General features: G+C 41.7%; 1 protein-coding gene across 5 annotated transcripts in view; it reads right to left on the bottom strand.

The window, feature by feature from the left end:
• Positions 1 to 2,935: 2,935 nt before the first annotated feature.
• The window catches only part of LEF1 (lymphoid enhancer binding factor 1), a 70,298-nt gene continuing 58,510 nt past the window's right edge, over positions 2,936 to 14,723 (bottom strand). For 4 of the 5 annotated variants that reach the window (XM_027635569.1, XM_027635568.1, XM_027635571.1 and 1 more), the window contains one exon: positions 2,936 to 4,054. Coding sequence is in view for 3 of the 5 variants with exons in the window: in XM_027635568.1 (XP_027491369.1) it covers positions 3,975 to 4,054 (80 nt within the window). In the remaining 2 variants the exon portion in view is untranslated. The remainder of the gene's footprint in view (positions 4,055 to 14,723) is intronic. The other variant, XM_027635572.1, reaches the window with a different exon arrangement.

Below are 14,723 nucleotides of genomic sequence, written 5' to 3'. Positions count from 1 at the left end.
GCCCAGTAGTTTTTCACTGATTTAGGAGAAATGTGTTCATAGCTGACAGTCTTCTGGCTATTTGTGGAGTCACTTCTTTCCCCTCTAATGTTCGACTTCGAGTTAGGCCTCTCCAGGAGAGGCTTCCTGGCATGTTAGTACCCTTGCGAATGAAAGGAACAAACTGTAGTTGCCGGGCATTTCTTAGTGTCTGCAGTGTCCTTCATTGTTTGCCAGTCTTGCTTTAGCCTGATTAGCTGCCATGTAGCTCAGAGCAGGAGGCCACCATGAAACAGAATTGTTGCTTCAAAGCCACTGTAGTGGTTTCAAAGGAGTGCAGACAATCGATTGCTCCACAGCTGGGAGCAAGGATTGGGTCCTTAAGGTCCCACATTTGCTGCCATTGAGCTATCACTTGTACAACTAACTTACTGCCTTTTCTGTTAGCTAATCCAAAGCAGGAACTAAAATAGAAGATAATTCTGTAAAGGTGGTGAGTCCCTATAAGCTCAATTAGTGAATTTGTCATCACTTGCTGTGTAAGAAGCCAAAGTTAGCCTGAAGCGTTGTTCTTTTTTGTAACAGAGGGGAAATGGCTCTGGTGTATATGATCCAGAAGCCTGAGGAGCCACATCATCCTGTGATGTTGGCCTGATGAGCTGTAAATAATCCTGACTCAGCCCCACTGTTCTGTGTCTTTGCTGTGTTTTCGGTGAGAGGAGGGGGAAGGCTGTGTGTTTCCCAGATAATGGGATATCTCTGTGTTTATGAACTAGACTACCTGTTCCATGATTGGTGCAAGAACTGCTTTTAGCGCATGCAGAGAACGAAAGTGTACAGGGAGAGAGTGGTTTGTGAATGCTTGTACACAAGTGTCTGGATAATTAACTCAGCTGCTAGGTAGGAACATTTAAATCCTTAAAGATGTTTTCTGTGGGAAATACAGAGTAATCATCTCCTCAGGTACTCAAAAGAGACATGGTTAGATTCTCACTTCTACCTAAATTGCACATCAGGAATTTAGGTGCTGCTTCTGAGTCTCACCTGGAATAATTTATTCCATATCACAAGAATTTAAACCTAGTCTTACTGCCAGGGTTACACCATCATCACTAGGCCATGTTTCCTAGTTCATGTTGTCTCCACTGACAAGCTGGTGCAGTACAGCGAGGGCCCATGTCAGGTTGCTCTTTTGGTCCCACAGGAACAAATTCTGATTAGCAGTGGAAGCCAGGAGTGGACAGTGACCCAAGTTACAGAGGGTATTCTGGGATAGCGTGGTTACTGTTTCAGGTGCTCACATGGCAGCATCCCAAGCCTTACATATTAGTTAACCTACAAGTTATTGCATATTACTTAACATACTAGTTGCTGTATGTGAAGGGTCTTTGATCTATGAATGAGCCCAACACATGGTGCTTGTTCACACAGTATGTTAACAGCAGAGATGTTATTTTTACCTCCTGAATTCTTTTTCTCTTTTACTATTAGAGCTGAAAGACCTTTCGTCCTTAAGACAGGCGACTGTTCGCAACATAGTGTATTTGGGACAATGTGTTACATAAGGCTGACACCTCTATTTGGAACAATTTTTTTTTTTCAGAATGGGTAAATAACTTTTTAAATAGCCATAAAAAATCTAAATAAAGTAGTCATGTTTTATAAAGTTTTAAAAAGTACTGTTGTCTTTGGAACATGTAATTTACAGATCTCACTGCAATAATCCTTGATTTAGAACAATTACTGCACTAAGTACTTGCCTTTTTTCCTCCTTTAAAAACAAACCCAAATCCCAGCCCAAAAGCCAGACAGGTTTCCAGCAAAGGCTGGGATAATTGACTGAAAAGGAAACATAGCCAAGTCTTGCAAAACTGCAGTATACAGTTGCTGTTCTCTCAGAGATATTTTCTCCTGCCATCTGAGAGCCTTGTCACTTGTTTTTCTTTTTTGTTTTTAATATAATCATTAGTTGCTAGAAATATATTGCAAGAACTGATATGCTCGTCACAGCCTTACCAATGGGTTTGTGTGCAGGACACACTGGTTTAAGAGGAAGCTGTTTTATAACGTTTTTAATTATTAAATGTCTTATGCAACAGAGTTTAAGGGTCATTTACAAACAATTCAATTCCAAAGCTTCCTTAGGCAGTAAGTCACCTATGTCATTTCTTGTAGCTCAAGCTTGACTCAGTCCAGTCTCACACCAAACAAGATCTGGGAGCTGGAATAAAGGGAATGGTGATTCAGCGTACAATTCATAATATTTCTTTGGCAGGCTGCTCACAGATCATTGGACTAGCTTATCTGTGAATACAGTGGATTTTTTTGTTTGAAGTCCCTTAACAGAAGTGAGGCAGCTGTGCTGCTTCTGTGGCAGGAAATCTCATGGGCCCCACTGGCAGTAGGCAGGCCATGCTGACTCTCTGGATCTGACACCATAAAACCAAGCCCTCCACTGCTGATTCTGCAGCCAGCTTCAGTCCTTGACTGCAGGATAATTTATACTGCTATAAGAAATTTAACTGTATACTCCTACCTCTTGTGTGGGCATGGGATGTATCCAGAAACAAGGGAATCCATATTCCTAATCATCAGCTTAAAAGCACTGCTATGTTTACTAAATTTTGCTAGGAAACTAAAGATAGAAGGAGGGATCCTTGGTACTTCCACTTAGGCCAAAGATAACTGAGCAGCACAAGGAATTATTGAGCGTGCTCATTCCTTATTCCTGGTATGGAACCGAGACTTCTCACTTTCTGAAGAAAAAGTAACTTTCCAGAATCACTTCAGATGAGCAAACAGATGAACAGACTCACTGCATTTCCTAGAAGAGAAGACCAAGCCAAAAGTTTTTAGCCTTAGAAGTGACTGTGCCTTCCTGGGCTTGCTTCTACCTTTGAGGGATTCTAGTACAAGCCATTCTCATTTTTTAAAGCCAGTTTTTGAGACAATTGACTTTAGTTTTATTACAAAGCTTTTATTAAAAAACAAATGCTCAGCACATAAACTGGAATGACAAAAAAAAGTTGGTTGACAGTATTTTTGGCAAAGGCTGTGCCTTACTATTTTAAAAAATGGGTACATCAATGCTTATTTCAACAACTGGCATAAAATCCCACTAACAGGCTAACAAAAACAGATACAAATACAGAACAATTGAAGTAATAATTCAAGTGCTGGGCTTTTTACAAGGAGAAGGGAAATGGGTGAGAAGGAGAACTCACTGCAGTCAGATTTGCTGGATGTATTGCTTATGTTTACAGAGTAGATGATGCAAGACTAACATGTCTACTGACCAGCTGACTGTTGTTACATTTATTTAGTTCTATAGGACACTATTATATAGACTGAGAGGCCACTATTTGTTACAAATAGTTTAACAAAACAGCCACCTTTTTTTCCATACAGGTTTTTCCTCTGGCAGAAAAAAAAAAAAGGAAAAAAAAAAAAGAAAAAATTTTTATTTAAAAAGTATTTCAGATTTCTGACACTTGTTTAAAAGCTCATACCTAGTAAAATATACACCAAAGAAATTACAAACTAAAAGTTAAAATATAAAAGCATTCAAGTTTCTTAAAAAAAGCTAAAACCAAAATTGATCCTGTCGCACCATTAAATAAAAAGAAGGTTGAGCGCGTCATCCTGGTCCAGGCAAATTCCATTCCTCGATGTGCTGTATGGGGCAGCTGTGGTCTACATTATTCTGTTGGCTGAAGCAGGTGGAGACAGCCATGCTACTTTGTTTGCTGACTCTATATGGACACAGATGAGACAGGGGCTTACGAGTGCAAGGCAGAGGTGAAGACAAAAGCTGCTCTGCTGACCCAGGAGCTCATTTGCTCTATTTATATTGGGGCTGGACCTCGTGATAGTGAAGGATTTTGGCAGTGATTGTCTTTATGATTCAGTGTCTCTAGCAGTGACATCAGGGTGAATGACATCCTGGACAGACTCCTTGGGGGTGGTCTGTGCGGATGAAGGACACACCTAGGGTTTTAACAAGCTTCCATCTCCAGAAGGGGTCCTGGTGTCGCCGCCTTTGCTTTGCAAGTTGAGAAAGCATTTCTTTTCCCACCTACAGGGAAAAGGAGAAACAGAGTTATAAGGACTATATGAAGCCTTTTTTAAAAAAAAAAATTCTTCAAAGAAGCTGGTGGTGGTTCACTGTAACTCTATGACACAACTGTATTAGTGGAATGTGCATTTGCAATGTCAGAGTTAAATGCAGAATTAATTGCTACTTGCTTTTGCCTGAAGTTTGCAAGTATATTTATAGAGAGTACTTTGGATTGTAAAGAGATGTCAACACCAACTAGAAAGTGGGGTTTTAAGCATCCAACATGTTACTGAAGTACTTCCCTTTCGCAGTGGATTTCATTTAACTACAACATTTGACCCAGATATCCGTTGCAAAGCTAGACATCCTCGGGCTTTGGTACTGCAGTGGTTGAGGTCTCAAGCTCTACTCCCTGCAGAAATAAAAAACCACTGTTTTCTGTAAGCAGTTTGGTAGAGGAATGTGGGCGAGGCTTGTGTGAACACTAACTCTACCATCCATTCTCATGACTGGGGAGGATTTGTTCTGCTCTTCAATGGGGTAGTGAACATCTTCCAGCTGTGTAAGAACCATGGGCCTCTTACCTAGCAGTGAAGTTCAGTAGGATCTTAGAAGAATTTATGTTCTTAGAGCACATGAAAAGGCCCACAGTGTGAGCCCAGTAGGTATTGCTCATCCAGTGAGGAACCGTTATTCATCACTAGGTCTCTGGGTTACTTCAGCTGACTTATGCAATTGCTAACTCAACCATCACCCTGCCCTTCTGACCCAGACAACTGGGTTATAACAGGGCCTCCACCCAAAAACTGTCTAACAAGTCAGACATTTTTCCACAGATGGGCATGTGCTCTGCAGTAACAGTTTCATGGCTATTGGTATCTCAAAAAATCTGTGTTAACCTCTGTGTCTCCACGTACTCATCAAGTAGAAGGCTCAGTGAGCAGAGCTTTTGAGAATGACAAAAATTAGCACAAGGATGCAGTTCAGTGGAGAAGGTAAATGAATTTTCATCAGAAAAAACACAAAAGGCTTAGTCACATAAAGATACACTACCAGCACCTTGAATCATGCGAGGCATGACAGAACAAGTTTATGAAGAAATGGTTTAAACCACAAGTCAAACTTCAGTTAGACTAGTCATAATAGATAGACTGCTTGAGCCTGCAAGAGCTACAAGCTGAATTAGTCAGCAAATTTTACATTATATTACATTACATTGCAGCAGTATTTAAACCAGGGCCATTTATAACTGAGCACCCACCTCCCATCTGCTGCAGCTTCTGTCATAAGCCTTTACAACACAAAGTGTTTCACTCGTACTTGTCTGAGTACAGCTCCTGAATAAGGAGTTATACTGCCTAATGTACTCCAGGGTAGAAAGCCTCTAAAACTGATTTGATACCCTTTTATTTTAATCAGCATAAGCTGAGGCCTAAAATCTTACTGAACAAGTTGACTCTTCGTAAGGGGTCCCCCACATGGCCATTGTTATAGTGAAAAGGAAAGCTGAGGACACTGAAGTTTAGCTGCAGACTAAAGTAGAAAAGACAAGCAAAAATTTATATCAAACTGTTCTGTATAGCTTAAATTTCATGCAGACTTTCTCCTATCCCAAATACCGCCATTACATGATGAGTAATTTTCACCTGCTGCTGGTAGCCATAGAAAGACATTTAAAGCCACTGAGGCCTCTTAAACAGCACAGCTAAAAGTCCACTGGCAAACCAGCAGTTTCAACAGAGGTGGTCTGTATTGACTAATTCAGTTCCTATTTCCTCATAAAACCAGCCCATGTCCCAACTAAAAAAAGCCTTCTGAGCTTCCTGCCTTTTTTTTTATTTTTTATAAAGTAGCACAGTGCTCCGTAACACGTGCGGATCAAAGAGCTACGAAGGGCTCTACCTTTCCAAGGAGCACGAAAGAGAAGCCAAGCAAACAGCAGAGAAACACTGGGGAGAGCACCCTGCAGCTTTATATTTATTTTGTGCCTTTTCATCCCGGATTTTCAAAGGTTTGGTCCAGGTTGCTCTTCCTGGGAAGGTTTTCCTCTCAGTCTTACATGAAAACATTCAGCTTCCTGTTGAGGAATGGCCTTGAGGCGCCAGGCCAGTAGTTCACAGCAGTCTGATACAAGTGCTGTGATTCAGAGCTACTCCCCATTAGCAGCCAGGAATGTCTACTTCACTGAAGGAAATGAAATGCTCTTCTGTTGAGATGGTTCCCTGCCTCCTCCCCCCTTCCCTTACCAGCAAGCTGTCTTTGAAGTCAGGAGGTTAAAATAACGACCATGGCCTTGCTCTGGCCCTCAGCTTTTTCAAACAGCGGCCATCGCTTCTTTCTCAATCCAGAGGCAGCTTTTGCAGCGCCTGTCTCCTTTCCAGAGCCCCTCTCAGCACCTAACTATGCCCTGCTCCGCTGGAGAGGCTGCAGACACTGCTGTGATTCAGGAAGGGGACAGGCACAGTGAAGCCCCACATATTTTTATTTCCAAGGGAATACTGCAGCACAGCAAATCACACAGTAGCTATCCTGAAAACATCATCTAGAACCCAGCCTTTCCCCAGCTGCACATTAAGAGTACACACTGGAAACTGCTTCTACTGCTGATAAACCAAATAATACCTAAAAAATACGAGTGATGATGGTGTTGCCTTACAGATATAAAACAGGTCAAATCAGGATTCTTTTCAAGAAACCACAGGCATGTGCTAAGGAGACTGAAGACTTCCCACATCTAAGGCTTCACTGGGGGGCTGCAGCTGAAGTCTCGCCAAGCAAGGCATGCCCTAGCAAAGCCCAATCCACAAGTGAAGTCGGCGCAAATCAAAGACTGCAATTACAGCTCCCTGGCTGTGGTTAGGCTTCAAAGAAAGTGCTGCAAGTCACATTTTACATATGTGAAGTCTTGAGCCTGAGCCACAATAGGAGGCACTGTCTGTGCCATTTGCAGTGTACATCTGACTGCAGGAGGAAAGAGAAAAAAAAACACAAACCACCACCTCGAGAAAGAAACAGAAATAAGATTCAAGAATAATGCAGTGTAAAAAGAAAAGCCTTGCTCCTGAAGTGATAAAACTGTAATTTAGGAATCGCTACAGTAAAACTAAAGTCTCCTAGCAAACCTGGGCTCAGCAGCTGAGGGCAAAAGCATCACAAGGGGATCAGAAGTCTTCCCTGTGCTTCAGAATGAGACGGATTGAAGGGTGGGTCCACAAAGGTCTTGTGCTCCTCCTCTAGACTTTTAACTCATCTCAGTTTTTCTAGAACAAGGGGGAGGATTATGCAGCTTCATTCAGGCTAACCGGAAAAGGTTATGGAAGAAAGTCAAGAGTGTTTGGGTCAGTCCAGGAGTAAGTACGGAGTAAAAGAGGTAGGTAACTCTTCACAGAAAGCAACAGAAAATAAGTATTTTAAACGAGGTGCTTTTTTTCTACACCATCCCCCACCATGGGTTGTTTTCATACAGTTGTAATAAGAGACAAGACTACATATAACGGTAGTTATATGTATTTAAAAAAAACTCAAAAAACCAAAACCAACGTTAAACAAAAAGTTCAGCTCCAAACCTGGCTTTTAATCCAGCACTTCAAACAAAATGGCAAACTTAGGGACCCAGAAGCTGAAACTGCCATTTTCTTTTTAAGTCCAAACAGAACATGTTTGACTTACTGCCAGGGTTTTTTCAATTCTCCAAAAACTTGGGTATGCAAAACCAGGTCATTATTTATCAGAGAGGTTCACACCGTTTGTGAAGTCCCTCTGTATTTTCTTTAACAGCAAAGCTGGAGAGGCTTTCAGGCACAAGCAGATAGATGCCAGCACTGCAGTCTGCTCCTCTTCCTGCCCAGCTGTGCCATGGTTTGTGGGTTTATCCCAAACCAGATCCTTGAAATGTTCTGGGCAAACAAAACAAACACTCCACAATCTTTGTTGTTTCTAAACAAAAAAAGCACCTCCCAACAAAACCCCTGTCATTTTAGTAATCCGATTTGCTACAGGGTCCTACAAACTGTTACAGAACAGGGATGGAAAGACCTACAGGAGACAGGAAAAAGCCCTCTCTGCAAGAGATGGATACCAGCAGGCAGCAGAGGGAACTTTTTAAACTGCCTTTGTTGCCAAGAAATGACATAAAATTGTACCCTAAAACTGTAACAGCTGCTGCCATGTTGAAACTATGTCAGTATTAAGTTTTTCTTGATCTGTCCAACCCCCTCCATCCCCCTTGCTACTGTCAGCCTCAACCCAGGCTGGTAACTGTGAATGGAAACTCCAGCAGTAAATTATTCACTGATAGTTTAATTGCCCTGGAGTAACTACACCTGAAAATACCTTTCCACTAACTACAGGTGAAGTCTGCAGTCCTGACTTCTGTCCTTTCAGTCTGACCTAAGCTAGATGCGCTAAGTGAGCACCAGGAATATTCTACCCCCTGCCTCTCCAAGTCAGAGACCTTTTCCAGAGCAGATTAGTGCCAGCATGGCAAAACACCCAGGTATTCTAAGGTTCCTGCTTTGTGCAGGCAACAGCAGTGATGCCAAGCATGTATAGCTCTTATCAAAGGCCCCCAGTGTAGGCAGCACAAAACTACAACCTCTATCACTGAGCTACAATCTTTAAAATGATCCTACTGGAAGACCCAGGACATGTTTTTCCTGTTGGGGGTGGGAGGGGACAGAGGCTCCATGTTTATAATAAAACCCAGATTGCCTCTAGACAGCCGTCTCTAGCAGCTTCTTAAAGAGGGAGGAAGAAATAGGCTTGTCCCCTCTTTGTATCTTTATGGCATATAACAAATATCCAGAAGACTACTGTTTAAATTGTTTCTTTTATAGAGTGAGTTCTAGGGGCTCTGAAATTGCTACTTCAGTTTTCACCTGCTAACAGAAAAGACGATGTATGGGTAAAGCAGTAAGTGAAAATTCTTTCAGAAGAAAGAAATAACACAGATAAAGTTCCCTTTAGAGATCATCTTTTCTGCCACAATTAAACATAGGTTAGAATTTAAAATGTACTTTGAAAGACAATCTCTACAGTTAAATCTTCTAATACATGGAATAATTTAAATAGTTGCTTTCATGAAACAAAAGGCAAGTCAGATGTAACCTGAATATCTTCTTGAGCTTCCATCACTTCTTCTACACACAGCCATCCACAGAGCAACACTACCAGCGAAAGACAGCGGTACACAGAAACTGCTACAGAATTCAAACACATCAACTTCACTTTGATGCAATTAAGTCATCTCAGCAGAAAATCTCTACTGGTCTGAAATATATAAGCTTCCTGTTGTGTATCTCAAAACACACACACATGGGAAGAAACCCAACTATTTATCAAAATGTAGTCTCGCCTAGTGTGTGCATCTGCCTTGATATCATAAAATTAATTCTGTGTAGTTATTTTGACAATCACATTTTATCTCATGCAATTTCAGGTATCCCTGAGATGAAAGACAGAAGGCTCTCAAAACTCTGGAGTTTAATTCTTATGCTACTTAATATTAACGAGGAAGCAGGAATCCTACTTTTGCAAAGAGGAAGCAACTTCAGAAATATTGTCTCCCTGCTCAGTTAAGCCTCTTTAGTTCTCTTAACCCCTGATCCCACTCTACTGATGCCTGTGGCAAGAACACCAATTCAGAGATGGTCCTTGGTACCATTTCCCTCAGTTGCATCTAACCCTGCTCACACACTACACTCCAGTGCCAAAGACACCTTAACTGCACAAATGCTTCCAACATTTGCTCCCACCACTGGGAGGAAGAGCCAAAAGCGGGTGTCCTGGAAGCTCTGACTTAAGTCTCACTGACTGCCAGGCTCACGTTTAACTGGCCAGACAGTGGTGATTCAGCTGGCTGTGCTGTGAGCTTCTTTCCTTGTACAGCTCTCCAATTTGCATGCTTTCAAACTTTAAATACTGTTTATATGGTACAATCTCAACAAGGAGGTAAAGGGTCAGAGATTTAAAAGATGACTTGCATAAAAAGTCTTGAAGTAGAGCATTAAGGAACTAACTGGTATGAGAACACTTTCTCTATTAGCAGTGATTTGTGCAACATCACACTTAAGGCTCTTTGGTTTTGTTTTGTTCTATTGGTTGGTTTTGTCTTCAGGATGCCTGGTTTTGCATTCATGTATATCAGAAGACCTCTTCAATCTAATCATAATCTCTAAAATCAGAAGCAGAGGGCAACAAAACTTAGTGCTAGGGTGTGCTAAGGTTCACTAAGCTTTGACAGAATTGAATTTGAATACAATTTTGATGAAATTAGAGGACAGATTTCACCTAAGCTTAGTCTCCAGAAATAAATGGGAAAGACTTTGATGGTGTCATAACAACTTGCTTTCCAGCTGTTCAGGAATACAGAGTCAATGCCTCATTTTGAAATTTCTCATGTAAATTCTCTAAAAACATGAAAATGCAATACAGACCTGAGAAGAACAGTAAAATAGCGAAGTTTTCTTCCAATTGGAAATGAAGCCACAGTTCAAAATCTTACGTTTTATTTATGAAACAGTTTGTTTCCACAGAGTTTTTCTCATGACCTTAGAATTCTCAGTCTGGTGGTGAGTTTATTAAATCCACCAAAATACACCGTTTTTATCCAGAGAAGAATGGTGCACCAGGCGTCAACTCCCTGTCCCCACCCTATCCCACAGGAAGAGTTAGAACAATAGTTGTCCCACTGCTCCTTCATTCTAGCCCAAGCCGCCTACCGCTAACACCTCAGAAGTGAAACAATATGGGGTTTTTTAATTACTTGTGAATGTAAGTTTAAACTTGATTAGGCATCTCTAATTTCCCATCTGCAATTTGAGAACCTCTGACAAGATAAACAGATTTCAGACATTTGACTGCTGAATTACCTATTTTTTCATTTGTCAGTGTCAATTTAAAATAATGAAATGCTGAAAATCGGCATTGTAGCTGACCATGCTACACCTCTATTTTGCAAAAATACTTCAAATTTTTTCTTATTTCTCTAATCCCATATCTATGCTGATTGTCTAGTTGAAAGTGTTCTGCTGGTTTTTATTTATAAACCCTATGCTTTGCTCCTACCCTCACCTACCCTTACCCCTCCCATAGGCTCTGGTTGCACCCAAAATAGTTTTTATACACTTGCTTCCTTCCTTCCTCCCCTCCTGCACTTCACAAGGAACCTCTGCCAGGCTGGTAAAGAGGGACCTGGGTCTGCTTTGCTGCACCTCTCCCAGCAGGTGTCAGTGCCCCCCTGTACCTGCCACCTTAACGGGCAGCAGCTTCTCTTTGGGTTTGCTCTTGTTTTCCTTGATATGTCAGAGAGCCTGAGAGGAGGGTTTCTGCAAGATCAATATCAGGTCAGAACTAAGTGGCTGTAGGGGACACACAGGAGGGATGGGATGCCATCCAGAGGGACCTTGACAGACTTGAGAAGTGGGCCTGTGCAAACCTCATGAAGATCAACAAGGACAAGTGCCAAGGTTCTGTACCTGAGTCAGGGCAATCCCAAGCACAAATACAGGCTGGACGGAGAACGGATTGAGACCAGCCCTGAGGAGAAGGACTTGTGGATGTCGATGGACGAGAAGGTTGACATGACCCAACAACGTGTGCTCATGGCCCAGAAGGCCAACTGTGTCCTGGGCTGCATCAAAAGCAGCCTGACCAGCAGGTCGAGGAAGAAGATTCTGCCCCTCTACTCTGCTCTGGTGAGACTCCACCTGTAGTGCTGCATCCAGCTCTGGGGGCTTCCAACATAAGAAGGACATGGACCTGTTGGAGTGAGTCCAGAGCAGGCCACAAAGATACTCAGAGGGCTGGAGCACCTCTCCTATGAAGGCAGGCTGAGAGACTTGTGATTGTTAAGGCTGCAAAAGGTTCCAGTGAGACCTTCCAGTACCTAAAGGGGGCCTACAGGAAAGATGGAAAGGGACTTTTTAAAAGGACATATAGTGATCGGACAAGGGGGAATGGCTTTAAATTGACAGAAGGTAAGATATTAGGAAAAAATTCTTTACTGTGAGGTTGTGAGGCACTGGAACAAGTTGCCCAGAGAGGCTGTGGATCCCCCATCCCTGGAAGTGTTCAAGGCCAGGATGGATGAGGCTTGGAGCAACCTGGTCTAATGGAAGGTGTCCTGGCCCATGGCAGAGGGCTTGGAAGTAGATGATCTTTAAGGTCCTTCCAAGCCAAACCATTCTTTGATTCTATGATCTGTCTGAGGGCTATACTCCTATTCCTTGGAAATTTCTATGCCTATTTGAAATAATGTGTTTCAATCCAGCAAATTTTTTTCTGTTCATTCTGTCCCTCTTGCCTGTGCTGAAGGCCACTATTTTTAGGCAAAACTGGGAACAGGGAAACATGGGTCACAGAGGAAACAATTTTAAAGTAAATCAGGACATGTCTCTGCACCACCATCACCACACAAATTCTCACACTCACTAACTTCTGTGCAAGTCCTCCAAGCTCTGTTTAAAGCTTCTGAGCAGTCAAGAGCTATGGAAAGGGCTGGAGCATTTGTTTCACTTTTAACAACTCCAGCAGCAATTTCGAGAGCACTGGACAAGGCAGGTTTGAAAACACATGCCTCAGAAATCAAGGTACCACATCCTCTTTGCATCTCCTTTCTAGAATGCTGGCCAGAAACCCACAGTCAGCCATGATCACAGTATTCAGATGCTTCTTTTCCACAGTATTCTGGCCGTATATTGGTCCACTTTATAGTTTGCTTTCAGAGCCTCACTCCATTTTATTTTTAAGTAATAAGGAAAACATAATCCAGTCATAAATTGTTACAACACTACCCAAAAATCACTTCTGCACTGAAATTTGGCTCCAATTTCCATGTAGGAAGTTTGAAATGTTAAGATAATTCATTGTTTAAAGTTAAACAGTCTTAATCTGATCCTTTTAAGTTCTTCTGATTGTAAATCAGTATTAGTCAAGTTTTCTTATTTTTGGAAGCTTTGCTAATGTAAATGCTAATTGTCATGGAATTTTGCAAGCCACAAATATACTTCTCACAGGTTTTCAAATGTCTATTAACCTTCTCTATCACTCTTTTTAGCCCTTGAAGATAAGCCAAAACACGATGTTAAATTACGTAGTTTCCCAATTGCATCCTGCCATATGTTGAATAATGTGCCGTTTACAATTACCACACAGAGCAAGTCATAGGAAGTTAAGTATTTCCATGCTGCAGAACAATCAGGAGGAATTTTTGTTAGTGCCATTCTATTTCCTTGCTGATTTCTAAATACTCACGAGATGCTAAAAATTGCCTTTTTTTTAGCTTCCAAAAGTCAAACTGAATAGAAAATTAGGAATTTCCACTTCCAGCACAGAATTGCTCCTATTTTCAAATCCTCTAGAATGTTGAGCTTAAAGTAAAAAGAAAACACTCACCTTTCAAGAAGGTGCTCAACAGGTCATCTCTACATTGTCCTTAGTCTTAGCTTTCCTCATTTCCCCTTCCCTCCTGTCCCCTCCTAAATTTATTTTTAGCATTATCAGGTCTTATTCCACTCTTGGTTGATTTCAAAAGAAGAGAATAAATAAGAGCTATTTCTTCAACAAATCAAAGTTATTTCAAACGTTGTGTTGGACCATGTCAACTGCAAACAAAATCCTTCTTGGGACAGTTCCAAAACTCTTACAGAATGGTGACATGCTTTGAAGCACCCCAGGATAATATAGCTAAGACTGGTGCACAGGGTCACGGTATTCCTAAAGCACTCTAAACTGTTTTACAAAATGGCCATTCAGCATGTTGGAGATCACGGAACTCAGTTAAATCCTAAGCAGTGAAGCCATAAGATGCCTGCTGCTTTAAACAACCCTTGGAAAACGGGCAACTTAATGCTACCACTTTGACTTTACCACTCAAATCATGTCCAAGGCAAAAAGCAAGTTAGAGGTCCACCTTAAAAATCACTTATGTGCTGAAGGGTTCATGGACAAAAATAAAAAAAAAAAACCCACACCCAAAACTTTCACAGTATCTTAAATCATTTCTGTTTGCATGTCTCTTCCGTTACTTTCCTCTGAACATCCCACCACACAACCCTCCCACCATTTCATCCTTCTCACTTACATCACCATAATTACAGCCCTGGCTGATCTCCTTTATGCTGATCTTGAGATTCTTTCTTTGGTCTTGCCACCTACTCATTTCTGATTCTTCTCAGATAACAGAACGCTTGTCTCCTTCCCAGACCTCCCACCCTCCTTCCCCCTCTTCCTTGCACCATCTGAAAGAGTAAGAAAGCTATTCCCAAACTTATTATCTCCATCCAGTAGAGACTACAACAGCTCTGCTGTGGGCCTAGTAAGATATTATGCTTGTGGGCAAAACATTCTTTGGATTAGGCTTGCAGAGGGCGAGAGTCTTAACCTTCAGAAGTTTACTTTGAAGTCTGGCTGATTCAGGTTCCCTAAATCATTCTGTGCGCTTACTTCCAGCAAGAGCACATCTGTACATCTCCGGTGGAGATCATTCACTCGGCATGCAACATTTAGTGAGGCTGCCTTCATGTGCATATATGGAGTCAACAGTACACTCCCCTTCCGTGGAAGAAAATGTATACTGTTCTCATACTCCATGTTATAAATTGCATGAGGACAGAGATGAGTATGTGCACTGTTACAGGGCAGAAGGAAGGAAGGAAGGAAGGAAGGAAGGAAGGAAGGAAGGAAGGAA

The sequence above is a fragment of the Corapipo altera genome, unplaced genomic scaffold (assembly GCF_003945725.1).
Source record: "Corapipo altera isolate COAL_440 unplaced genomic scaffold, ASM394572v1 22b, whole genome shotgun sequence".
In the NCBI taxonomy this organism is placed as follows: Eukaryota; Metazoa; Chordata; class Aves; order Passeriformes; family Pipridae; genus Corapipo; species Corapipo altera.
Note: the sequence above shows the minus strand (reverse complement) of the source record. Positions and strands in the feature narration are given on the sequence as shown.